The sequence below is a fragment of the Poecilia mexicana genome, unplaced genomic scaffold (assembly GCF_051168715.1).
Source record: "Poecilia mexicana isolate PSO_F unplaced genomic scaffold, ASM5116871v1 scaffold_14, whole genome shotgun sequence".
Taxonomy (NCBI): domain Eukaryota; kingdom Metazoa; phylum Chordata; class Actinopteri; order Cyprinodontiformes; family Poeciliidae; genus Poecilia; species Poecilia mexicana.
In genome coordinates, this window is record NW_028263383.1 from 17,360,700 (window position 1) to 17,387,330 (window position 26,631).

At 41.1% G+C, this 26,631-nt stretch overlaps 1 protein-coding gene across 2 annotated transcripts; it reads left to right on the top strand.

Annotated features, from left to right (window-relative positions):
• The first annotated feature begins 127 nt into the window (after positions 1–127).
• On the top strand, positions 128–24,963 carry ints2 (integrator complex subunit 2). Of its 2 annotated transcripts, none has more exons than XM_014983748.2 (25): positions 128–1,869; positions 3,003–3,312; positions 3,438–3,576; positions 3,810–3,912; positions 5,074–5,187; positions 6,036–6,166; positions 9,170–9,340; positions 9,788–10,008; positions 10,115–10,240; positions 10,962–11,033; positions 12,125–12,239; positions 12,743–12,811; positions 13,874–14,008; positions 15,124–15,300; positions 15,624–15,735; positions 16,629–16,733; positions 17,687–17,851; positions 18,093–18,294; positions 19,459–19,584; positions 20,442–20,643; positions 20,739–21,008; positions 22,108–22,215; positions 22,389–22,494; positions 23,415–23,591; positions 24,560–24,963. In XM_014983748.2, exons 2-25 carry the CDS (start codon positions 3,020–3,022, stop codon positions 24,739–24,741), a joined length of 3,621 nt encoding a protein of 1,206 aa, XP_014839234.1. In that variant the 5' UTR covers positions 128–1,869; positions 3,003–3,019; the 3' UTR covers positions 24,742–24,963. The 2 variants fall into 2 exon arrangements, with proteins under 2 accessions (XP_014839234.1, XP_014839232.1); XM_014983746.2 differs by having other exon boundaries at positions 129–1,869; positions 15,621–15,735.
• The last annotated feature ends 1,668 nt before the right edge of the window (positions 24,964–26,631 follow it).

Below are 26,631 nucleotides of genomic sequence, written 5' to 3' on the forward strand. Positions count from 1 at the left end.
CCTGCTTTGAGACTGAATATGTCTTCTTGGATTATGGCAGAAAAATTCTTCCATAGGAGGCTCATCAACCCCGATTCTAAACTCAACCCATACCACGACTTTCCCACCTGCAAACTTCACTTTAGCTACAGTGTTGTTGTGATGGTCCTTCAAAAATTGTGTGTGTTCACAGTAATTCATTTTGTATTTTTCTTCTGCAGTGGAGTCTGCTAGAGACGACGAGTAAGCTTAGACCATTGCAGTTGGCCAAATCATGTCTGCCAATGCCAATTTAAATTCTGCCACTTAATTTGTTTGTTGATTTGTTTGTCTCATTGAAGTTTGAATAAGACATTAGATTTCTAACATAGCAAAGATCCAAAATGTCTTTGAAAGAAAAAACAGGAGAATAGAATATAAATATCCTTTATTGCCCACAGTGGGGGAAATTCAAGTGTACCAGCAGCAAGTCAAAGTTAAGTGGAAACATACATATTCACACAAAGAAAAAATATTAGAATAAAAATAAGGGACTGTACAGTAAGGACAAACTTACAACATAGACAAACTGATATGGTACAGTAATTAAAATGAGCATATTCGACTAAAAGAAATGTGAAACTGACAGGTAATTTAAAGAAAAATAAAAGCACAACATTGTATGTTACTATGTGCATAAAACAGCACTGTTTAAAATTAGGAAAACTGCAGCAAACAGCAGGGATGCAATAATTTCAGTTTGTTGGGAGCAGTGACTGTTACAAAGTCTTACAGCTGCTGGAGGGAAGGATCTCCTGCAACGTTGTGCACCTAGGATGCACCACCACTCTGTCACTGAAGCTCTGCAACAGCTTCATGCATGGGGTGAGAGATATTGTCTAACAGTGATGTTATTTCAGCCAGAGTTGCTCTATCTCCCACCACCTGCAGTGTCAGGTCAGGGCAGGGAGCATCCCAGGACAGAGCTGGCCTTCCTGATGAGCTTATCTAACTGCTCCCTTCCAGCTATAGATAAACTTCTACTTGAGCCCTTTGGATTGTTGTGTCCTGGATCACTGAGAATCTACAACAACATGTGGTCACACATTGCTGCAGGAAGACATCTTTTGGGTTGTGTTGGTCATGCAAGAACTAACTGCACGCCTAAGGAACCCCACAGCTCTTGATGTTCAACCTAAAAAAATGATTTTCCTTACAAATGTGACACAATTTAAAGGAGAAATATGCAGCCTTTTTAATAACAAGATATTTCTTCCCGCAAATATATAAATATATATCCTTGCTCTTTGTGTTGATACTAAAATGTAAAAAAAAAAAAAAAAAAAGGTATCAAACCCACCTCATGAATTATTAGTATCCATGTAATAAGAAACATACTTTTAAACACAAGCATTTGCCAATAAAAAAATTTTAAAAGTATAAAATATAATTAACTATGTCATTTTAATCTGTTTATGTTATTTTAAAGCGTTACAATAAGTTTGATGCTTAAACGAACTCGACAAGCAGTCTGTCAATGTCAGATCTCAGCAGCTGTATCACAACACTGCCTGTCTTGGAGCCCAGTCTCTGTAGTTACAGTCAGTCACTGCTTCACCTCGCTACTGACAACATCAGTTCACTCACTGGATATAACCACTGTGTATGCAGTGGGTTAAAAATACGAGAGGAAGCTACAGACTTGTGAATATGAAAGATAGAAACGGTTAGGACACTTAACAACAGCCGGCGTCAGCTAGGACGAACTTATCTCCCCCAGTCATCCAGGAGAAAGGCAGCCGGGGTGTGACGTTAGGCTGGGCGGCTGACTGGACGCAACCAAGTCCGAGGTCTGAAGGCCTCCGAGGTTTAATTTGCCTCAGAAGTTACAGCATCAGTTCAATTCGTGGGGTAAGTTACTCTTTGTCTAAATATACGTGTGTTTAATAATTGTTTCATTCAGAGAAGGCAACAGATAAAGCACACAGGAGTGTTGCTCTCTGTCTAGCTTAGCATTAGCATGCTAAGAGCCGCACTAAAATCATGGGGAAATAGCGACTTTTTTTAGCCGACAACAGCTAACAGTTAGCTTCACCGAATCATAGAATTACAACGTCTGGCCAATATAATGTGTTATTTAACATTTCCTTAAAAAATTCGGAGTATTAATCTGTAAACTTAAATAATATATTGTCCTCACTAAGTTAAAATAGCGAGTATTATTAAAGAACTCAATTAACCTCACATTGTTGTTAAGAACTAGATGGATACATCTTGTTTTGTTGCAACTGAATGATCAAACATGCAACGAGATTTATTAAAAACATTGCCATAAGTCAAATGCTACATAAGTATTGTGTTAGCCATGATAGACTAAGAATGGACGTGTTCCTCCATAATACATAAATAACAGCTGTTAGTTTACACATGCCCTTTCAGGTCAATTATTCCTGGATCTGTGCAGTTTTTAAACATGGTAAATGTTACTTATGCATAAGCATCGTCAGTTTATAGCAGGCCACAAGAACTCTTAAGTAGTATGCTTACTTGCATTGAAGTTTTCTCAAAATACACATAAAAAATACTATTTTTAAAAAAAAAATATTTTCCTGGCAATCCAAAATAGTTTTGATGATCAAATGAATGTTATTGAATACCATCTGACTTGTCCTATCAAAAATTCCAAGAAACAGAACCCGTGTGACAGCACGAAGTAGGCTAAGAAAAGCAACACTTAATATCTGAATCTATAGGCTTTAAGTATTTGAGATACAGAATCATAGTCGAAAACACAAGTGGCCTTCTTGAGAATCCCAAAACATACGGGTAGTTGTGTGTACCAATACGTCTGCTTCAAAACTAACAGCATTTCAGAAAAACAACATCAAACCAACAAACAGACATGGCGTGATCATCTGAAGCTACTTTCCTACTCTAACCTAGATAGATTTTAAAAACTACACTTTTATTTTTTTTTTGAATGCTCAGGTTATCTGTGTTTCGATATTGACATTTTTCACAGCACTGTAATCTGTTGCCGACAGCAAATCAGCGAGCAGAGATGGCAGACAGCGCGGGGCTCCAGTTTGTCAGCTCCTACGCCTTCGAAGCCATGCAGAAAGTTGACGTGGTGCGTCTCGCAGCCCTGAGTGACCCGGAGCTGAGGCTGCTGCTCCCCTGCCTGGTGAGGATGGCTCTGTGTGCTCCCGCAGATCAGAGTCAATCATGGGCGCAGGACAAGAAGCTCATCCTGCGCCTGCTGTCTGGAGTGGAAGCCGTCAACTCCATCGTAGCGCTTCTGTCTGTGGACTTCCACGCGTTGGAGCAGGACGCACGGAAGGAACAGCAGCTCAGGTATTATTGACGTTTTCTGTTTGTCTTTTGTGACGGCGGCTGATGAGGGATATGTCTGTACTCTTAATGCATAATTCCAAGTGTTCACTTCAGTGATTTTAACAATATTTTGTATTTTCCACCAGGCACAAGGCAGGTGGCTCCAACGGTGAAAGCATCCTGGTGTCGCAGCTGCAGCACGGACTCACCCTGGAGTTTGAACACAGCGATCCGCTCAGAAGGCTCCGTCTGACTCTCAGCGAGTTGCTGGCCATCATGAATAAGGTTCTCGCATGCCGTTGGCCATGCTGCATTCTGAACTTATTGGTGGTGCTGTCTTAGTGAGGCTTCTTTATGTAAAAAAAACCCCAAAAAACAAGAATAAGATATTATTGCTTAAACATATTTCAGGTGGAAATTATTCAGTGAAAACACAAAAATACTTGCTTACCATTTATTTCCATCAGTTCCTCACCGGGTGAAGCTGAATATTTCTCTCTTGTCTTTTCATTTTTCAGGTGACAGACTCCAATGGGGAGTTTTTCTTGAAGTCTTCTGAGCTCTTTGAGAGCCCCGTCTATCTGGAAGAAGTGGCAGATGTCCTCTGTATTTTACAAGCAGGTAACAAATCCGCTTTTTCCTCTTTTCTGGAGATGACAGAAAACCTTTACGATAAATTAGAGCAGAGACTGCTTGACAAGTCCAACATCAGTGTCTGACCTCACAGATGCTCTTCTGTTAGAAAAGTCAAATATCCCCAGAAATGATGGATCATCTAAACTTTTGTGGCTTTTATTTTGAGATTTTGTATTTGTGCCTTTGAAACTCATAGTAGAAATAGATAATAAATTTAGAAATAGGTGTGTGTGTGTGTGTGTGTGTGTGTGTGTGTGTGTGTGTGTGTGTGTGTGTGTGTGTGTGTGTGTGTGTGTGTGTGTGTGTGTGTGTGTGTGTGTGTGTGTGTGTGTGTGTGTGTGTGTGTGCGTGCGTGCGTGTGTGTGTGTTTGATTTACTGATATTTTCCTCACAGACGCATCATCTGTAGTTCCCATTCACTAATCCTCGGCCTAAATAACACTGCTTTTGGACTTTTAATATATTCGATCACTTTTTTTAATGGTGGAATTATTTTACAGCAATTAACTTCAGTGACTTTTAAAAAGAGAGAAACTAGTCTCTCACAACTGTTTTTTATATTCAGGCTCAAATATTTATATACACCCCCACTACTATTTGGATGAATGTCCTTGTAGAGTAAGCATTACCCTGGCAATAATCCTGGCTTGATTTTGGTCACTCTTCCTATATGGTTTTATTTAAATAAGCTTGTTTCCTTACACAAAAGTACATTTTAAACATAGTTCAAAAATCTTTACCAGTCTTGATATCTCAGAAGTTTAATAGTTCTGTTGTCTATTTGGGATCATTGTCCTGTTGAAGCACCCAGCTGGCTACAGTAGGATTTTTAGTATGGTGTTGGCTGGACCTGCACGGTTTATTGCAGATTTATTGTCATTGCACTAACAGTGTTCGCCGTTTGCATTTTGCAAAGAACTGCTTTGACTGCATTAACAGTAGCATGCATTTGGACTCTCTGCGCCGGTCGTTATTGGGACAAACGACTCCTTATCTGGGTGTTTACTGTGAACCCAAAGCAAAGCTTATCACAGTTAATATTATAATTGCAACATTCACCAGTATCACATATTTGTTTTATATTATGCAGCATTATTGGGATGCATGTATATTTATGCCTCTGCGTGCTTTCCGTCCCGCTCTCAGAGCTGCCGTCTTTGCTGCCCATCGTGGACGTGGCGGAGGCTTTGCTTCACGTCCGCAACGGCGACTGGTTCATGTGCCTGCTGGTCGCCAACGTCCCAGACAGCTTCAGCGAAGGTAAGCCTTCTGTCTCGGAGGGCCGCACGTCTTTATTGAACAGCGGCCGTTCAGAAAACACCCATTGATCGGTTTATTATATTTAAAGGCCAATGTAACTTTAAGCTTCCAGTCTTTTGCATCACTCCAGCAAGTTCCCCTCTTAATTCTGACCTCGCCAGAGTCCCCGAGGGTGCGTGCATTTGTCTTTGATGATAAACATTGAGTTCTCCGGCTCGCAGAGAGAGCCATGTGTGCTTAAAGAAGCAAATTAGAGGAGATCTTCTGTTGTCTCCAGTGCCTCCTTATCACAAACAGGGTCGGCGCCGAGTCAATAGAGTATTCCTGCGTTAGCATCAAGAAATCCTTTCTGCTTGACTTGAAAGACTTTTTGAGAATAAAGCCTAAGTGTAATAAATGGGACGTCTAGAAGCATCAAGGCCAGTCCTTTTTAACTACGACTGATAGGCAGTTCAAACTTTGCGAGTATTTTATTTTATTTTTTCCCCACAATGCATAAAAAAGATGTTAGATTCAGCAGAGAGGGAAACTGATATGATTCGAGGACATGCCACAGTCTTATTCAGTCATAACATTTTACTTTATAAGCCGACTGCTGTGGGGGAACTAGAGGAAAAATGAGATAATGCCTCCCTGATGAGATTAGAATTGCGTTCCCCCCCGACGGCAATGAGTCACGATTCAGTGGCGTTCGGTGCTAATGGAGGGCGAGACCGGGCCATAGCAACAGAGAAATCACCGTCTCCAAGGCTGTTGTTTTGGTAAACCGTCGGACTGGGATTCCTCCACATGTGGAATCCGACCAAATGCCTTAAGAGGCGCTAAGATGCGGCTGTGTTTGGGTTCAGTTTGCAGAGGGCTGATCAAGAACGGGGAGCGTCAGGACGAGGAGAGCGTGGGGGGTCGGCGCAGGACCGAAGCCCTCAGGCAGCTCTGTCAGATGAACCCCTCGCAAGCCCTGAACATCAGAGCCATGGTGGTGAGTCGCCCTGTTAATGTAATCACAAGACTCCAGACTGAGCCCACGGGCAACCTTTTCCCTGACCTTGCTGGATTTCATGGAGGTCGTTGTTTATCCTTCTCAGTTTCCACTTCATCTACCTGGGTGAAAACTAATTATCAGGGTAAAAATGCACCCAGAATCCCCTAACAGTGGGAGAGTACTTTTTGATTTAGCCCAAGGATGCTCAAAGTGAGGCTTGTGAGGCATGTTTTTTTTTTTTTGTGACCAATATGTCGTGATTGACATCCCATCAAAATCAATAGATAATACATCAGAGAGAGTAGAGTATTCAATGTATAAAACTTTCACTGAACTCCGATCTAGAACCGCACAGCATTCTGGGAGATGTAAGCAGAAGGAAAACGTCTTACTGCTCAACCTCTCATGGCCACCTGAGCAAGGCTGGTGGCATCAATGAACTCACTCAGTCTCTGGTTACCTAGCAACAACCTGTTCAGGCTTCTCCACCGTGCCTCAGACGTTCTTAAGAATAAAAAAAAATGGCTTGTAGTTCTGATTTCCTTCTATTTTCATGCTAAATAGGAGCAGATCTACTTATTGACTGATAATCTAAAGTACACCTTGGTGCATCCAAATCTCTTTTCGGTTGCTGTATTAAAACTTGGTTAAATACAACAAATGAAGAGTGATCTAGATCCTGTTTTTATCGCTGAAAACAGACAAAATATTGTTTTCAGTTTTCTTCAATCGAGCCCAAAATAATAAGCACGCCTTTCATTTAACCAGGAACATGTGCAAAAACCATCTGAAGTTTTGGGGCTACAATCTGATTTTTTTTCCTTTTATCACAACATTTTTGGTGATTTCACTTTATTTTCATTTGCTTTTTTCAACACACTTGCATGTTTGAGCCAACAGATCAATTCAAATTCAAAAACTGATACCATATTAAATGTCATACCATCATATCATCAACGGTTCTTCTAAGAGATGCTGTAAGGACAAGAAGGACCTCCTGTAGCGGTCTGTGCCACAGCAAATTTGAAGAAGCCTCTGACCGAAGACACACTGTTCTTGTACACGAAGAGGATGCTCGGGTTTGTTAATGCTTTTCTTAATTTTATGAAGAATCTCCACGGTTTCACAGTCGATCCCCTGAACAGAACCTTCTCGAATTTCTAGATACAGACAGAGTTCTCCACAAAGGTTCTTGGGAATAAAAGGTCAGGAAAGCATAATGAAAGCAAGTCAGTAACTCTACAACTTCCCTGAAAAGTTTGGATGAGGGATGGATTCATCATTCTTGGCTCAGTATCTCTCTGCTGGAGACGTTTGCAGCAACCTCACTCTGCTGCCCTTAATGTTCTTTCCTGCATTACTATTCATGGCTAATCTAAAATAAATACGAGTCGCACGTCTCTCTTCATCATCTTCTTTCTTGGAAGATGTTTGCGGGAGGACATGTTTATGTCGCTGGATTGCTGTGTTTGTAGAAACATGGTGGAATTAAATATCGAGTGTGATTCCAACATAATCACACATCCGTAGTGGTTTAGCAGACTTCCTTAGTAACATATTAATTTACAGCAGTCTGCGTTTCTGCTCTGCAAAGTGACGAAATCTTAAAAACAAAAGTAATGCATGTTAAGTCTGAACACTTGTTGTGTAATTGGCACTATTTTGCTGTCAACTTTTTTATTTTTTTTCCTTTCCCTCTCTCTCTACCAAGACGGACTCGCGTGGTAGAGGTTAGTAAAAGAGATTTGTCTCCTCGCTGATTTATGTTGCGATCCACTGTGCGGTGCTAACCCTGAGGGGAGAAATTTGTCTTCTCGCTTCCCTCCTCCTCTGGAGGAGGTTGCAGCGTTAGGTCAGTTATTGAACAAGGCCCCGGGAGGTTGTGAAAATTCATCGCTCCGCAGAATGATGCCTCAGCACGACTTGCCTCCCGCGCGGCTCCACTAAGACAGAAGGGCTGCGGAGTTAACGTGAAGCTGTGCTTAAAAGTATTTTTAGTTTCCCCGACCGTTTCACGGTCTGATCGCCGTCTCAGGGTTTCTACGCAGTTTGAAAAAGTCTGGAGAGATGTGGACTTTGATTCAAGTGTCTTGGGGGTTTTGATCAGGTGAAGTGAATATTTACATAAACAAATAATTGAATTTACACATTTCTTTTTCCTCTATTCTATTCCGTCTGTTCAACTGGGCTTGTCACGATAGCAAATTTCACTGGACGATAAAGTATCCCGCAAATTAATGAGAAAAACGATAATATTGTCATTTTGAGACCATTTTCAACTAATGTAACAATAATATCATTAATGTAAGTACACCCTCTCAAGGATAAAAAAAAAATCTTAATTTATAAGGAACACTTTACACTGGAACTGGAAAAGATTTGAATTATCCAATATAAATAAACAAAACAACTCAAGAATAATAAGTAAAATGGATTTGTAATCAAAATTTTGTTTCAAAAATATCAATCATTCAGCTTAGACATGGAAAAAAAAGGCAAAAGTGCCAATTACAATTTTTGTAAAAGAAAAAAAGAAAAGGCGCAAACTATCTACTTCATACTGGGTGTCAAATGTTTGCAGCATTTTTCAAAATGCTGGCTTTTTAAAAATATTAGGAAACTTTTTAACTGTTGTTCAAATGGAAGTGATCTCATTTTAATTAAACTGATGATTGATTAATTTATTGCTTATCGTAGCAGGCTTATGTCCAACTGGTGTGTCATTCATCCATACACAAGTACAGAAAAATATGAGCTTATTATGATAAATTGAGGATGGGCCATAAATCGATGTTATAGATTAATTGAATTTTCTGTTTTTGAAGATTTTTTTTTTTTTTGAAAATTCTGATTTATTTCTTTTCACCAACGCCCTCCTTTAAGACATTTTCTGTCATTTGTAAAAACCAAAAACTTAAGGGGAAAAAAAAAAAGAGAGTGGTTTTATTTTTAAGCTGCATTGCCCCACCCTGTGATAAACCCTCTACTGTGTGCGTCCAGGTGGAGGAGTGCCACCTGCCCGGTCTTGGCGTAGCTCTTACTCTGGACTACAAACCGGACACGGCGGACGAGGCCGTCAGCCCGCTTGTGTCTTACGTCAGCGGTTTGCTCCTGGGAACCAATAGCAAAGTCCGGACCTGGTTCAGCATGTTCATCCGCAACGGGCAACAGGTAAGCAGGAAGTTCTTTACTCTATTGTTTCATTGTTCGTAACACCTTTTCCTGAAAATCATTATTAACTTTTATTGTACCATGAAAATACCAGTGAGATTAAAAATCTCTCTCATAAGAGAGTCCTGCTCAAGACTTGGCAGCAGTACACAGAGTTTACAGAGAGTTTACAGCACCTTTGGCTTCATGTTTTTCTGTAACTTGTCCCAAGAAGACGGAGCAGAAAACTGAAAAGATTTCAGTTATTTCAGCCTTTATGATTCTCTGAGCTCACAGGAAAGTCTTACCTGTGTGAGTGACGTCGTGCATCTTCATAATAGTCATTATTCGGTACTTAAGTTTAGTAGTTCGCTAAACAAGGCTAAAAGAGGATTATGTTGTGATGGCAACCGTGATGCCGGAGCTCAGCGTTTGGCTCAGAGGTCTTCCTCTCCTTCGCTCCGCCAGCGGAAGAGAGAGAGCAGCTCCGTGCTGTGGCAGATGCGCAGACAGCTGCTACTGGAGCTGGTGGCCATCCTGCCGCGCTCGCGCAGCACACACGTGCCCAACGACGCCAACGTGGAGGACGGGGGCGGCTCGGGTTACTCGGGTCTCAGGGAGGAGCACGTGGTGAAGGCCAGCGCTCTGCTCCGGCTCTACTGCGCCCTCATGGGCATCGCCGGGCTCAGGTGAGATGCCGCGTTTGTCGCTCAGCCCTCTTGTTGGGGGTCGTCAATTCTCACCTTTTGTTTGTTTTCGAGTGTGATGCTTGGCTTTAATTGGACTCGTATTTAGACCTACGGATGAAGAAGCGGAGCAGCTGCTGCAGCTGATGACCAGCCGACCTCCAGCCACTCCTGCTGGGGTTCGCTTCGTCTCTCTGTCCTTCTGCAAGCTGCTGGCCTTCCCCACCCTGGTCAGGTACACAAAGTTTTTTTTTTTTGTTTGTTTTATGCCCTGCAACACCTTCTGTATGTGAATTAGAGATACAGCGATCCTATGTTAATATGTGTATCGGTTCTGGTGTGGAAAAAAAATCTAGATTGAGTATTGGTGACAGTTTTATGCATCAGAGCAGATCTATTCAGTCTGATTCTATGCTTTGTGCTCTCAGTGACATCATGCTTTATTATTTATTTTGCATTATATTTAGGATTCCTAATTGCACTTTAACCACTTGCTTGTCGCAGTTTATTTTCACACGTTCTATTGTTTTTGTCAGTTTCTTTATTGGCTGTTACGCTCCTACTTGCTCTGACTGAACAAATTAAAGTTGTTTTGTTTTTAAAAGCTTGTGAAACTATTGGTGTATTTAAAATAGGTTTCCTGAATTTGAGCAGAGTTATCAAATAAATGTGTAATTGAATCTATTTACGTCTGTATTTAAAAAATCAGAAACATTTTAAGTCAATTCAACGCTGTTTTTTGTATCGGATCGGTTATCGAAAGTGAAAAAAAGTGGATTGGTGCATCCCTAATGCTATTAATGTAACTTTCAGATTTCCTGTCTGTAATAATTTAACTTCATCACCTTCATCTGAATGTATTTGCTAAAATGTCGTTTCAAAAAGTCTATTTAAGTATTGTCTTTATTTATTTCTCAAGTTTTATTACAACTATTTGCATCTCTGTCTTTGTGTAGCACACCAGAGCAAGAACAGCTGATGGTCATGTGGTTGAGTTGGATGATCAAAGAGGAGGAATATTTTGAAAGGTAAGACGTCCGGCGAGAAAAGGAAAAAAACAACGTGCAAACCACATCTTTTTGTTTAATTAATGTTTAGCTGAATCTCTTCAACTGGCTAAATGTCAATAAAGCTAGTCAATATGTCTGGCTAAATGAATACTGTTGAGGTTCATCTCAATATAGCTGTTAATCTAAATGATAAATCTCACCTCATAATTCACCGCTGAGGTTCCACAGGTGTGTGTTCTGGTTTGTTTTATTAATTTACCAGACATTATTTTTGCCCTTTTTAATGAAAAAAACAACAACAACTAACATGTTCATGATCCAGGAAATTTTCATCCCAGAAATAAATGTTAAATATTTTGAGACCTTTTTTAATATAATATTAAGTTCAAAACAATATTGTAAACATTCAGATTAGCAAAAAAAAAAAAAATCATCATAATAGAGATGGTTCTACTTGTAAGTTAGCATTGAAGGAATGTTAGCTGGCAAGTGAAAGCATTTTAGGAAATTAACCTTAACGGTATTATTTTTAGCTCATCTCCGAGTTTCATCATTTATTTTTCTAGTTTTAAATATTTGAAATCTGATTCAGTTCTCTTCCAATGCGTTCACATAATCACAGCTGAGTTGTTGTTAGCACAGCTCTGGACGTTTGTTGCTCTCGTGCCTCGGGAGAAAACTTCAGCCTCAGTTTATTGAAACGTTAAACTATGCATCTCCTGTGGATGTTGAAATTCTGCATATATGTTTTTTTTTTGTTTTGTTTTCAGTGTCTAAAAGTTAGATTTAGCTGTTAGATTTTATTTTTATTTATTTATTTTTTTTGAAGAATTATGAGCCAACTCTGCACATTGTTTTATCTGTCAAAGAGACTCTACTCATCCTCGTTGCGACAGAGGTGCATAATATCATGTATGCTCTGAGCTGGAGTTTGATCTACACCGATGCAGTGTGTGGACTGGAAGATTATGGAAACGAATCAATTTTATTTAAAATTCGTCCCAATAGGATCCTGGATTATGCACAAGCCTTGATGCCTATCCTCAGTCGCCTCTCATGCATATGTGTGTGTGTGTGTGTGTGTGTGTGTGTGTGTGTCTTTCTTACAGTGCTGCAGGCGTATCTGCTTCTTTTGGAGAGATGCTATTACTGGTTGCCATGTATTTCCATAGCAACCAGCTCAGCTCCATTATTGAGTTGGTGTGCTCTACTTTGGGGATGAAGGTAAGGTGGGAGGGAGACTTAAATCAATAAATCTGTCTGACTGACCAGGTACTGGCCCCCACTCCTCCCTCTCATCTGCAGCAGCCCATACACACTATAATACTAATGAAACACTCGCAGCATACACACATCAAGCAAGACGCATCATACCCTGTGGCCAATTTGCCATTTTATTACTTATTAAGTGCACTATTGTTTCCTCCCTGCGATCTAAGTAGTTTTCCTGTCTCAGTGTGTTTTTCCACTAAGATGTGTAATGTAATTGGATTTAGAGCCTGTTTGTTTCCACCCCCAGGGCATTCCTTTCAATTCAGCGCTCTGCCTGCCATGTAGAATTTTCTTATGAAATATGAAAGGAGGGAATTACAAAATACCAGCGCTGCTTGCCTGGAGGTTGTTTTCAGTCGCAGCGAACCTCTCGCTGTCGATGTTTCTCATTGTTTTCTTTTCTTTCTTTCTTCTTGTTGTTGTTTTTGTCCGGTGGGTGTTTATCTTTTTTGCAGATTGCCATCAAGCCGAGCTCTCTGAGCAAAATGAAAACCATCTTCACTCAGGAGATTTTCACGGAGCAGGTATTTATGTCGTCCGTCCACGCTGGCGTGTATTTTCTGTTCAGGTATTAAGAAATAAAAAAATTTAAAAAAGGCCCCATAAAAAAAGACCCCGTCTTCTAAAATATTTAGACATGAATTTTTAAAATCAATTTTAGGTCAACTAGCTTAACTTCCACGACAGATGTGTGAGGAAAAACTCTTTGCTCTCTAAAATAAGCTTGCTATAAAGAACATGAACATACCGTATTTTTCGGACTACTTTTCCCCCACGCTTTGAACCGTGCGGCTATAGCCTGGTGCGGCTTTCCTGTGGATTTTTCTTCAACCACCAGGGGGCGCTTTAGCAGGAATGAGTCATTGGAAGTCAAAATTGGAAATCAAAGAAGAAAGCGCTAATTTTCATTTAGGACAAGCACATGCTAGCAGCAGGCACGTCGGAGAAATGTTTTCAAACTCATCATGGAAACAACAGGAAGAAGTTCATATGATGCAGCTTTTAAGTCGAAGGCCATCGATCTCCTCAAGTAATCTGGTGAAGGAATCCATGTTTGGAGACGCAGAGCTGCGGCCTTAATAGCAGATTTATTGCTATTTTCCTTGTGAAAAACGGAGATATCAGCGCCTAACCCGGTGCAGCTTATTTATTTATTTATTTTTAAACTTTGTTGGTATAGTAAGGTGCGCTCTATAGTGCGGAAAATACAGTAATTATTTGAACGCCATAGCAGAGATTATCTATCAGGGTACGGGGTGACCCGACTTTTCTTCAGCTACAAAATGCTTTTCTATTTGTTGAGGTGAAACAGATTACCATAATTTCCAGACTATAAATTGCATTAGACGCAACATAAAGAAAAAAAAACATGTGTAAAATGCATTTGAGTGGATTTAAGTGGAATGAGTAAAAAAAAAAAAAAACAGCATGAAGGAAAAACAAAACATAAATCAGGCAGTTGCGTTTATTTAGAAAAAAATGATATGATATATGATCTGGTGACACGTCGCTTTTCAAGAATGCTAGTTAGTCGGTGATTAAATGAATAAGGTGTTGTGTCTCAGTGTCCCGTTGTTTCTGTGTAGGTGGTTACGGCTCATGCTGTGAGGGTGGCAGTGACGAACAGCCTGAGTGCCAACATCACCGGGTTTCTTCCCATTCACTGTATCTACCAGCTGCTTCGGAGCAGAGCCTTCACCAAGCACAAAGTGTCCATCAAGGTTCGTCTCACGCTAACGCTAACATTCAGCTGAGATTACAGATGCATCAAAACTCCATCATTATGCCAATTCTTGTAAATGCCGACCAATTTGATGGAGCTCCTTATTAGAATCTGTAAAAAGATATGCATTAGGTTCATATTTTATTGCAATATCATGTCTTCCTTGACAAAAGAAATATAAATTTTAATTTGGGATTTTTTTTTTCTTTTCTTTTTTTTTTTTACAAAATCCCAGATGGCATATTTATTGTTACTCTTAATTTTAGGTTTTTAATGTACTTTTTTAAGTTGACTAGATTTTCAAGCAACTTCTAATTAGTAATCAGTGACTTTATTTATCAATGAATATGATAGCACCACAATGGCTATTTTTCATCTGCTGCTCCTCGTCTCAGAAATTTGTCTTTCTAAATGAGAAATTGAGCAAATTCTGTCAACAAATACAATTAGTCAATACAAAACAAAGGAAACTGGTACCACGGTTATTATAAAAAGGATAAGAAATCATTCAAACTAATTTAATCCTTCATCGAGATGATGAAGGATGACAGCTCTGATGAATTATGAACCAATTTTTTTGTTCTTTAAATTGGTTTTCTGTCCTGTAATCACAAACTTACATACAAGGTTTGTTAAACTCTACTGGGAATTTGGTCATATGAGGTGGATATTAACCTTTTTACCAGTAAAAACTGGGATTTGGATGAATAAGTGGAACAAGACCTGATTATCGGTGTGGTGGAGGATTTGAGATGCTTTGGGTCTACTTCTTCAGAATTTAATTTATTTGTTTTTTTATTTTTACAAAACAAAAGCTGTTTGGTCATTCCTTGATGCGCTAACATGTGCTTTATAACCAAGGTTGGTTTGGCTCTTCCAGTGGAACTGGGAATCTTTTTTAGAGTGCTTGGCATCATGAACTCCTTGGAATAATAAGATGTTTAATAAAATCACATCTTATGTCTTCTGCCAGTTAATAGAAAATAAGTTGTTTTAACATTTGGCCAATCGAGAGCATGTGGTTCAGCAGACGTCGCCACGGCAACCTGAAGCCCCAGAGCTAAATCCTTTAGGGAATCTGAGTGCGTACTTAAATATGTGTGAACCTTCCAGGACTGGATCTACCGTCAGCTGTGTGAAACAACCACGCCAATCCATACGCAGCTGATTCCTCTAATCGATGCCTACATCAACTCCATCCTCACTCCAGCGTCCAAGGCCAACCCCGAGGCCACCAATCAGCCAATTACTGAGCAGGAGATCCTCAATGTCTTCCAGAGCTCTGCAGGGGTGAGTCATTCCCGACCGGTACCGCGAGAATCTCATTCTGCAACTTAGAAAATGAACGACAACAGACACTGCATCACATCTTCTTCAGTGTTTCCTCAGTTTTATGTGTGGATTCGATTTGTTTTAATCTACAAGCCCTTTCGGGTTCTTCTCTACCAGGGTTGCACTTCTAGAGACTGAAATTTGTCAAATATCTGAAATGCTGATCGTCTGTGAACGCCCGTTTTCGTGCCGCACAGAATCCATTTGAGACCAGGGCTTTAACTAGGCCTATGACCTACAGTCAGTTATTTCTCTTCCTTTGTTAATATTTTGTTTAGCAGGGTGATGGCAGTCGAGGAGGACGGCAGCGCTATTCCATCACCACGCAGCTGCTCATCCTTTACTACATCCTGTCTTTCGAAGAGAACCTGCTGGCTAGCACCAAACAGCTGGGTAAGAGAAAAACGCCCTGCAGGCCCTCCCACTATGACGCCAGCTCACTTCCTGTCTGTCGCAGAGATACAGCGATCCGATATTGATACCCGTATCGATCCCGATATTTAAAAATGACTAAAACGCGTATCTCTGACATTGTGTCTGATCCGTGAGGGCAGATCTATTCAGTCTAATTCTCTGCTTCTGTGCTCTGAGCGACGTCACGATTTATTATTTTTACATATCTGTCTCAGTATATGAAGTGAAAAAAGTGCGTCGTGCATCCCTGCTCTGGTGGAAAAGGCCGTAGCTCGTCCACTGTCACTTCCGTCGCTGAACAATGTTGCTGGTGTTCATTTGAGGGGAATTTGTCAGGCATCAAGAGGAGGTAGGAAGCTGTCTGACCTCTTTAATCTCGTAGAAGACGCTTCCACCGTGGATGAGCGGTCATTCATCTTCCTCTCTCTTGGCACCAAGCGTTGGTGACTTCGTCGAGAGTAAACGGCGAGCTGACAAACGGCCAAGTCCGGTGGCTGTGGGATCACAGCTAACTAGGACACACACACACGCACACAGGCCAGATTAAGCCACATAGTCTGTGTTTGTTCTCCCACATGACGGGCGCTCCTCTCGCCCTTCATTAGGCCAGATTTATGTGAGAGTTTATGCCCATCCCTTTAATTGCTGTGCTTACCCAAGTGCTCCCATAGCCTTCAAGGGGGGAGTAATGAAGCCCATCAGCGTGGTAATGAACCCACATCAAAGAAAGATCACTTCTGAATTTCTTGAACTCATCAGCGCTGCAGCTTTAGTGCCCTTATACAAACCAAATCAAATCTTCGTCTTTCTTCTTCTGTGCTCACCGTTTGATGCTCTCTGTGTGTGTGTGTGTGTGTGTTTTGTTTTTGAAGCACTGATGCAGAGGAAGCCAAAGTCTTACTCCGCTGCCTTAATGGACCAGATCCCTATTAAGTACTTGGTTACTCAGGCCCAGGGGCTGCAGCAGGAGCTGGGGGGTGAGTTTCCAATGTGACATTTACATTCGTTAGACTAAACTGGCTGTTAGAAACTAAAGACGCAGCGATTTGAATTTCTGATCTCCAGATGTCTTAAGGCTTTTGACCCACCGATACCGATTTTTAGCCAAATCCGGTTTCTCTTGAAGCTTGTGTAAAACAGGGCTTAAAAACCTCAGTTATACTCAGAGGTGTGTAGTATTTATTGTTTAATTGATAGGGACAGACACACAATAATGTAGACAAACTGAATAGAGCAGCAGTTCCATGTCTGTATCAAGGTGCTTATCGGCAGCAGTTGTCCCTACATTGGCTTTTCTAAACAATATATTTAAAGACTATTAGGAAGTGAAATAGTAATGTAAATTAATAAAACATCATATTGACAACATATGCAAAATAATACATCTTATTTATGTTTATTAATTTTCATTGTTTTAGTCTTTAAACACATTTCTTTTCTTTAGATGGAGATTGTGAGGTTATGCCAAATTCTTATGTTTTATTTATTATTTATTACTCTTTTCATTTTTTTAAATAAATAAATTAAATAATTAATAAAATAGCTGTAATTGAACCTAACTTTACATTTTTGTCTGTCGGATCACATCAGTTTAAATATTAAGACAAATGTTCTGATCAGGTCCTCGGTACTTGAGTAATTGTTTTTAACCAGATTCTTTTTTTACACTTACTTGAGTAATTTCTTAAACTTTTTAATTTTGCTAGAGTAAAAACACATTGAAGCAGTGCCACTCTTACCTGAGTACAATTTTTGGGTACTCTACTCGCCTCTGATTATGCTAAAAAAAAAAGTGTCAAAAAGTGATTTTCACTCATTAGCAACATCCACACAAAAGATGCTCCAAACTGGTGTTCATTTTATTTTTCTCAAAACATAATTAATTTGCTGTGTGGAAAGTTAAAAAAACAACATTTGTTGCTGATTCCAGGTCTGCACTCTGCACTGTTGAGACTTTTGGCCACCAACTATCCTCACTTGTGTTTGGTGGAGGACTGGGTGTGTGAGGAGGAGGTGACGGGCACGCTACCCCTTCTCAGAAGGATGATGCTTCCCAGTAATACCTGCAGATACACCCAGAACCAACTGCACCAGGGTAAGATCGATGAGAACCAAGTTTAGTCGAGTCACTTTTTTAGGCCCATCCATCCTTGGCGGAGTCCAACTCTCACCAGAAATGGGTGAGAGTTTAAAAGTCCGTTACTGCTCCCCAACCTGGTGAAATTGTCCAGTGACAGTTTGATCTGTTTCCTGTCGCACCTGAGCCAGAAATTACTGCAGAAAGACGCTGAGAAGCTCTCTGGCTCGAAGATAAATGCGACCTTTTGTTTCTCCAGCCTTCCAGAAGTTGCCCTCCAGCAGTCCCAGGCTCATGCGGATCCTGGAGCATTTGACTCTGCTCTCACCTGGAGACCTGATCCCTTACGCAGAGGCCCTCACAGCCAGCACGGCCCTGCTGCTGGAGCCCGGCGTACCCCGACGCCTGCTGCAGACCCTCAACAAGCTCTGGATGGGCCTCAACACTGTGATGCCCCGCAGGTGCTACTTGGTGCTCCATGTGATAAAACTTAAAAAAAAACAAAAAAAAACAAGAACACACATACAAGAATACATTTACTGTATTATGTTAATAATAGAAATTCTATCAAATTCTGCCCGGTTTGAAATCCTTTAAATAAACATTTGTTTACAGATTAAAAGTTTCTTGCTCAAATTCGGTCTTGAATATTGATGATGACTAGATGTTCTGCCTCTAAAGAATGTGACTCAGAGGGTTAAAGCGAAACCTGCAGGGCAGAAGTTGTTCCTCTTAACTTCAGGCCTCACGCTCGCTGTTTGCGTGAATAGATCGCTATCGAGCAAAGCAACTCTCGGTGTGGGTGGACTTGCTTGCTTACATGAGGGTCACCCTCAGTGCGCCCCAGGGCTCTAAGGAGCATGGTTACCTAAGCTCCGAGCAGACCTATCGATCCAGAGGAGGCCTGCAACAAGAAGAGCTCAGGGCAGGAAAACTCTCCATGAAGGAGATGTGAGGGATTGCTGCCTCCCCGCTGACTTTAGTATCTTTCCATGCTCCCTCTTATGTTGAGTGTTGCAGAGATGGAAGAGCGGGGTCCTGGTGAAGCTGGGAGGAGGGCAGCAGTGTCAGGTTTCACACAGATACATTGATTAATAGGAGTGTGCAAGACGCTTGAAGAGCTTGGAGCTGCAGCTCTACCTGCTGTTCAGAGATCAATATCTGGTTCTCCCTGACGGGGGCGAACTTTCCATAAGCTAGTCTTAGTAAATTAAGCTATTAATGTCATACAGAGATGTGCTTTACACTGTGTTTGGGTTTATTTCAGTAGTTGGTTAAAAAAAAAAGGGAAGTTTACATTGTCATATTTTGCAACAAAACTTAGTCAGTGTGTCCACATGTCTAAAATTATGACCTTAAATGTCTCAGTCCTTATCCAGTTTTAAAATGTTTTCATCCACATGAATGAATGCGTCCCATAGGGGGCACTGTAGCGCAAACACACTCCATCCAATCAGATTTAGCTTAAGATACTTTACAAAAGTGGTATAGGACAAAAAAAATCAGTCAGGTGTTTGAAGCTGGTAGAGACAAACCCATAATACTTTATCAGCTGTTGGACTGTTTATTGTGGTTTTGTTGCCTGCGACGTTTATGAGGCTCTTTTATTTCTCTTCCTGTTTCAGGTTGTGGGTGATGACAGTAAACGCCCTTCAACCTTCAGCCAAGCTGCTCCGGCAGCAGACGTACACGCAGAACGACCTGATGGTCGACCCTCTGATTGTTCTGCGCTGTGATCAGAGGGTCTACAGGTAAACACTGCACTTCATCATCAAACCGTGCTACCTACACACTAGGGATGCAAACGATTAATAGATTAGTTCATTTTAATCTAATAAACCATTAATCGATTGATGACATCCACTTGGACCTTCTTTTAGTGTTGTAGTTTGGCCACCATCCAGATGAGGGCGTTGCTGGTTACTCTTAAGCAGAGTCAGTTGATACAGAAACAAAGATGGCGGGGCCATACCGGAACGGTTCCATTTTAAAATGTCAACAACAAGCTACTTAAGTTTCACCTCATTCAGTCACGCGGCAACATCAACTTCTCACCAAAGTTTTACTGATGATGAAAAGTAGAGGAGAAAATGCAGAAAAAATGCAACATGATGGGGAAAAAACCCATGATAACAATGAGCATGTTTGATTTTGAGGGTTGTTGTGAGTTAATGAACTTCCTTCAATATCTACCACACATATCTCTGTATTCATGAGAAATCAAGTGTTTCACATATTTTCTTCTTTTCATCTTTTATTTTTCTATTCAGCAACCTAAGAGGTTCTTTTTTTATTTTTTTATTATATAAATATGTCTAAATTTAACAGTGTGAGAAAACCACAATTTTCTGTTTATTCAGTTTTTAATATAGCTGACACAAAGTAATATTAAAATTTCATGGGTTTTTTTGTAATTCAGCATATTGTGGAAATTATAACCCTGTATGTTAAGGAAAGGTGGTCATCTCTTTTGATTTAAGAGCAAACTCAGCCTTTCAAGAAAATATATCAACCTACTTCAGATTAACTCATTAATTGATGACGTACATCGAGACCCAAGCAGATGCCCAAATGAGTAAAATGGATGTCGTTTGAATTTCTTCGTCAGGTGTCCCCCTCTGATGGACATTGTCCTTCACATGCTGAACGGATACCTGCTGGCCTCCAAGGCCTACCTTCAGTGTCACCTCAAGGAGACGGCCGACTTCGATCGGCAGAATCAGATCATTTCCAACGTGGCGGCTCCCGGTCAGCCAGACACGCCCGAGGTCACCAGAGAGGAGCTGAAGAACGCCCTTCTGGCCGCGCAGGTGAGTGAAACACTCATCAAAACATCGGGGTTGCATCCAACACCCCATGGGGGGTCTGACAACCTGATAACCGCTTGCCTCTGTGGGGCCTGCAGGACAGCGCTGCTGTCCAGATCCTCCTGGAGATTTGTCTACCCACCTCTGAAGAGCAGCTGCTGGGGGCCGCCACAGAGGGCCTTCTGAGGACCAATCGGGGCCCAAAACAAGGAAGCCTGCCGCCGATGACGAGCAGAGGGAGAGTGGACGACACCGAGCCGGAGGGGGGGCTGCTCAGTGACCTGAGGGAAGTCCAGTGCCTCATCTGTTGTCTGCTGCATCAGATGTTCATTGCTGACCCAAACATTGCTAAGCTGGTTCACTTTCAGGTAAATACAGTTTGGTCCTACTTCCCCTCCCAAGCCTTAGCAACAATAATCTCTGGAGTTCAGAGCAGCTGTGGGCTTTTAAAGGGGCAGGATTATGTAAAATTGACTTTCTGAGCTTTACATCATGTTATATAATGTTATCCCCTCAGCAAAAACATATCTGCAGTGTTGCCTTGATTCTTCCTTGCACGTTTGAGGAATCCTTTAATTTTCCATGGCAGCCATTCAGCCAGTGCAAAATGCCTCGGTGGACCTAGCGCTGCCTTCCAATACAGAGCTCCTCCTCACAGCTGCAGCTTCCGAGCGCCGCCTCACAGGGCAGCCCTCCCTCACTCAGCTCCTTCAGACTAGCCAGCAGCAATTAGCAAACACCTGGTGGAACTGCACACCTGCTGAGCTCCTTATAGGAGCTGCTTCTCAGTGAGACGCTGTGAAAACGTTGTTAAAGGGTTATAGAGGAGAAATATGATGACTTCCTGAAGGCGGAGTTTCAGAAAGAGCCGGAGTTTCTTAAAGGCGTAAAAAAAAAATCATCATATAGTCAACAGATGTGTAAACCAATAAGACTACATTTTGTCAGGTGCCATCGTTAAAATTTTCAATTCACATCAGATATGTTGCTCAGTGTTCCATTTATTGTGGTGCTTTGATATATTTAGCATATTTGATACATACAGCATTTTATAGCAACTTCATTTTGCTATAAAGTGGCGCTCTGAGGCTGGCAGACACATGACACCCACCGCCCCTTTAACGAAGGATCGGATCACGTCCACCACACCAGTCGCCACGTTGCACTTCAGTAATAAACTGCAGCTCTCCCACTACTGTCTGACAGCCATATGTTGGGCTTCTTCTAAAGTAAATCCACCTCTGTCCACACGCTGTTGAACAGAAACTACTAATCCACACACACACACACACACACACACACACACACACACACACACACACACACACACACACACACACACACACACACACACACACACACACACACACACACAAAGACTGCTTGGATGAGTCCACTGCGTCCTCCCTTGTCTTTATTGTTTAATTATAGGATGAATATTCTCCCCTCCTCCCCCCATTGTGTCAGGGTTACCCTCAGGCTCTCCTGCCTCTGACTGTGGCAGGCATCCCCTCCATCCATATCTGTTTGGACTTCATCCCAGAGCTGCTGGCCCAGCCCCAGCTGGAGAAGCAGGTGAGTCCTCCCTGCTGCTTCCAGGCTTTAAAATCCTGAACTTTGCTTGGTTTTGTGCCAGAGCCTCCCTGATAGACCTGCACTCTTCACCAGCAGCTCCTCCAGGTTGAAATCTACTGTATTTATTGTGTCACATCCATGAGTGACATCTCTTGTGCTTTGTTTGCCCGCAGATTTTTGCAATTCAGCTGCTGTCGTACCTGTGCACGCAGTACGCCTTACCCAAGTCCCTGAGTGTGGCCAGGCTGGCCATCAGTGTGATGGGCACGCTGTTAACAGGTCAGCAGCGTCTTGTTCGAGGCCCAAATCCAGCCCACCGTAACTTTTTATAGCCTTCAGTTGTGTGCTTAAATATTATTTTATCAGTCAAACCAACTGTATCAGCAGTGGGTCTGTATCGTATCGTTTATCTTTTATCGTGATGAATTTGATTTATCATCACAATTAATTTCAATCAACAATGTTTAATCCCAAAAAAAACTGTCCATAATTTGGGGATTATTACTTTTTCTGTTTTTTGTTAAACAGTTTGTTCAACAAGAGCATCAGTATGCATCAGTAACTTTGACAATATTGATTAAATACAGTTTAGTGAGACAAATCATCCTTCTTTATGACTGGTGGCATAAGGATGTGCATTAAAATGTGTTTGTTTTATTTATTTATTTTTTATTGAGTAGTATTTGTGTTTGTGGGGCTGAGATTTTTTTTTTTAGGTACAGTTACCTAAAAAATAGGTAATAAATAGTTTTTATTGTCGCATTTATTATTACCACAACAGCAGCTCATAATATCATCCTAAAACTTTTAAATCCATATTTCTCACCCCAAAAAGTTCTCATTGAATGCAGAGGCAACTTTTTATTTAATATTTTAGCAGTTTGTTAACGGGGTGGTTTTATTACTCCGTCCTGCCAAAACCGGCCATCTGAGGACATTTATGGTCCTGGTTTGGCCCAAAATGGAAATGAGTTCCAGCACCCCTGCTTTATGGGATGTTTTTATTCTACTCCTGTTAGTATTCAGCAAACACCATGTTTTAGCGTCGCTATTCCTGTGGAATGCTGCCACCGTCTGGCTACTAGCTGCCACTGCAGCCGTCTCTCTTAATTACGGCGCATCTAGCAGCCTGCTTAAGAGTGTGCTGTGTGTTTGCACAGCTGCTGCTTGGACTCATGAGTGTGTGTTGTGCTTTGTAGTGCTGAATCGTGCCAAGCGGTTCTCCTTCTTCATGCCCACGCTGCCGTGCCTGGTGGCTTTCTGTCAGGCCTTCCCGCCTCTTTATGACGACGTGGCAGCTTTGTTGGTACAAGTGGGCCAGGTCTGTGCTTCTGATGTGGCCACCAAAGTCAGAGACATCGACCCTTTCATCGCCCGTAAGTATAACAGTTACTTTCTAAGAGAAATGAATGTTGCTCGGGTGTTAAATATTAGAGGTGTGCGATCGATCGATCCGAAACCAAGTAAATACTGCAAAATGAATACAAGTAAATATCCCAGATACTTTTTATTTACGTTTGATACATTAATCAAACTCCTGACCTGTAGGTGTTTTTGTGGTTTTTCCTTTTATTTGTTTCGTTTTGTTAAAACCAGGGCCGAATTGGGACGAATTCCTGTATTTGTGTCTACAAAATACTTTAACATTTACATGATTAACAGCAACAATAGAAAAACAAAACATATTGGTGTGCATTCTTTCACGCATAAACAGAGTGCAAAAAAATTATAATTTGAGAATAAATAAAAGCAAAATCTTTTTTTTGAGGTACATCACCAAAAATAAAATAAAAATTCAAGAGGGAACCTGAAACTAAAGTGTCAATTTTACCACACCAGTATCCATCCGATACTGATACAGACTAGGTATCGATATTATTGATATGATATAATCAATGGCTTAATTGCTGCTCTGCATGTGTTTCAGCAAAATTGTTGTTTTTGTGTGTCTACATGCTCCAGTTAATGATTAACGGATTGCTAAATTGATTGACGAGTATTTTAATAATCGATTAATCACAATTAATCCGATTATTTGGTTCAGACCTATAAGACGTACTAATGCATCGTGTTTGTCGGCGCACTAGTATGGCGCCACAAGAGGCGCTCGCCTGCCCAGTGGGATTTTATTTAGAAGCAAGAAGTTCCCTGAGATGTTGTCAAGTTTGATTATGGCGAAGATATGGCACTGATGGTCTTCCATCTCGGTATTAAAGCACACTTTACCAGAAGACCTCCAAAAGACAACAAATGTTCAGATCACACGTGTTAAAGTGGATACCTGTTACATTTAAAACATTTTATTGTTGCTGAAGTAGAAATAAAAGCCTCCTCCTCCTCCCAGGCCTCCAGAGTCTGAGAGAGAAACCCCAGGAAGCCGCAGCTCCAGGCGGAGGCTCCTCCAAGCTGACTCTGCCCCAGAAGACGGCCGAGGAGCTGGGCGGGGCCGACCCCGACGTGCAGCTCTGCTACTGCGTCGAAGCCACCTTCATGGACATCATCAGCTCCACGCTTCACGGACTATAGACCGAGCGCACATTGAGATTTTCACACTTTCTGTGGGAGCAGAGAGACCTTGACCCGAAGAGACGCCTAGCCTGCTGCCTGTCCAACACTCCTAACAGGGCCGCTGTCGCTCTCTGCACATTACGGCACGAAGCTAACACGGCTAAATGTTGCTGTGAACTGTGGGGAGCTTTTGCTACTTACTGTTTTTGTTTGTAATAAAATGATGGGAAAAAAACATAATCTGATGGCTGTTTGAGAAAATAAAATAAACACATTTCATAGTTTTTATCTTTAGAAATAACATCCAGAGGTTCATTACATAAAGTGTTGTACATACATTAACTTCTAGCTTCTTTTTAACTCTCACTTTTTGAAAGTGCATGTCCTCAATGTAGGTCTGGATAAGTACTCGGGGCTTATTTAATGTTGACACTCAGAGCTAAGAAAGAAAGGGTTTTTGATCTATAGGAGCCTTTGATGCAACACATTACGACTAAACGACTCTGATCTATGGCTTCTGAGCTAATCAATGGGAAAGTGATAGACTGGTTAGCAGTTAGCGGTTGAAATCGCTGGCTGAAAATACAGCGTATACAACTTCATGTAGTTGCTAACTAGAGAATAACACACATTGGAAAGGAAGCTGTCTGCTGAGGTGCTGGTGCAAAAAAACAGCCAGGAAAATGAGGGAGATGTATTCAGATCAAACTCAAAACTAGCTGAATTTACTTCCAGACTTAAATCTTCAGTTGTGTGGAAAAATTAGGACAACCTATCACATAAAATTCTTTATAAAGGAACTATGTCCACATTGATGGTGAACCTGATTCTTTGAATTGGCTGTGACCACCAAAATCCTTGATCCTTGTTTTGCTGATTAAAACAAAGATATGCTTTTCCAGCTGAGGGGAAAAAATGTAAAACACAACAGCTTGAAAATGACCCCTACCCCTGATTTTCAGCTGTGTGGTGTTTTACGGTGTTTCTTTCTCCATTGCCTGGTTTCAAGTCTCCTCAGACAGGACTTCCTGTTCCTCAACTGCCATCCAGACCTTGAAGGATCTCCAGGTTTGTTTTGGGCTCATTGTCCTGTTGTAGAGTCCGGCTCTGCTTTCCGTTTTCCCAAAGATGGGTTTCACGTTTTCCTCAAGCACCCTCTCTGTAGAACTCTATGATGGTGAGCTGGTCAGGTCCTGCTGCGCCCAAAGACTTCCATCTCCACGCTTCACAGATGACATAAGGTATTGTATTTAGACTATACCTCTACTGAACTCGTTTTTATTATGATGATGTTTTATTTCTGTTGTATACAACAGAAATAAAACATCATCATAATAAATGATATGGCTTTTATCTCTCAGTAGTGTCCAGGGTTATAATGTCTAAATTTGTACAGTCTTTGCTTTTTTTATTTTTTTAAACTCTGGTAAACATGTTTTTATGTGCTACAGTTTTTATTTTTTTAACATAAAGATAAAAACATGCAGATTACATGACAGTATAAAATCCTCTAAGTAATTGAATTGAACTGTTTTCTCTCCGTGGATGTACTCTAAAATTTCGCCAGAGGGCAGTGTTGTCACATCAAAAACAACCCCATCCGGTTAGATTTAAATTATTACTAAGAAACATAGAGGTGAGGAGCCTGGATGTTATCTGCCCCGCTCCCCCCGCCCCCATTATTTCTAATTTTTTAAAATCTTGTAAGGGTTTTGTGCATTGACAGTACAATCATACACGGGGACTGTGTCACTTCATTGTTACAGCTACTGAAACCAATCACAAACTTAAAATATCAATCGGTATTTTGATCAATATTGAGTGACCAGAAGGGGAGAAATGAAATGGTGATGTTTTGTAAAGAGATTGGGATTTCTTGTATCCCGTTTTTCTCCTCTCTGTAAAGCC

Excerpts from the sequence above, each read along its gene's own strand:
- ints2 (XM_014983746.2), top strand. The coding sequence starts at position 3,020 with ATGGCAGACAGCGCGGGGCTCCAGTTTGTCAGCTCCTACGCCTTCGAA. Across the intron at positions 3,913-5,073 it reads CCTCTGTATTTTACAAGCAG|AGCTGCCGTCTTTGCTGCCC; the intron begins GTAACAAATCCG and ends TCCCGCTCTCAG. Across the intron at positions 12,812-13,873 it reads AGGAGATTTTCACGGAGCAG|GTGGTTACGGCTCATGCTGT; the intron begins GTATTTATGTCG and ends GTTTCTGTGTAG.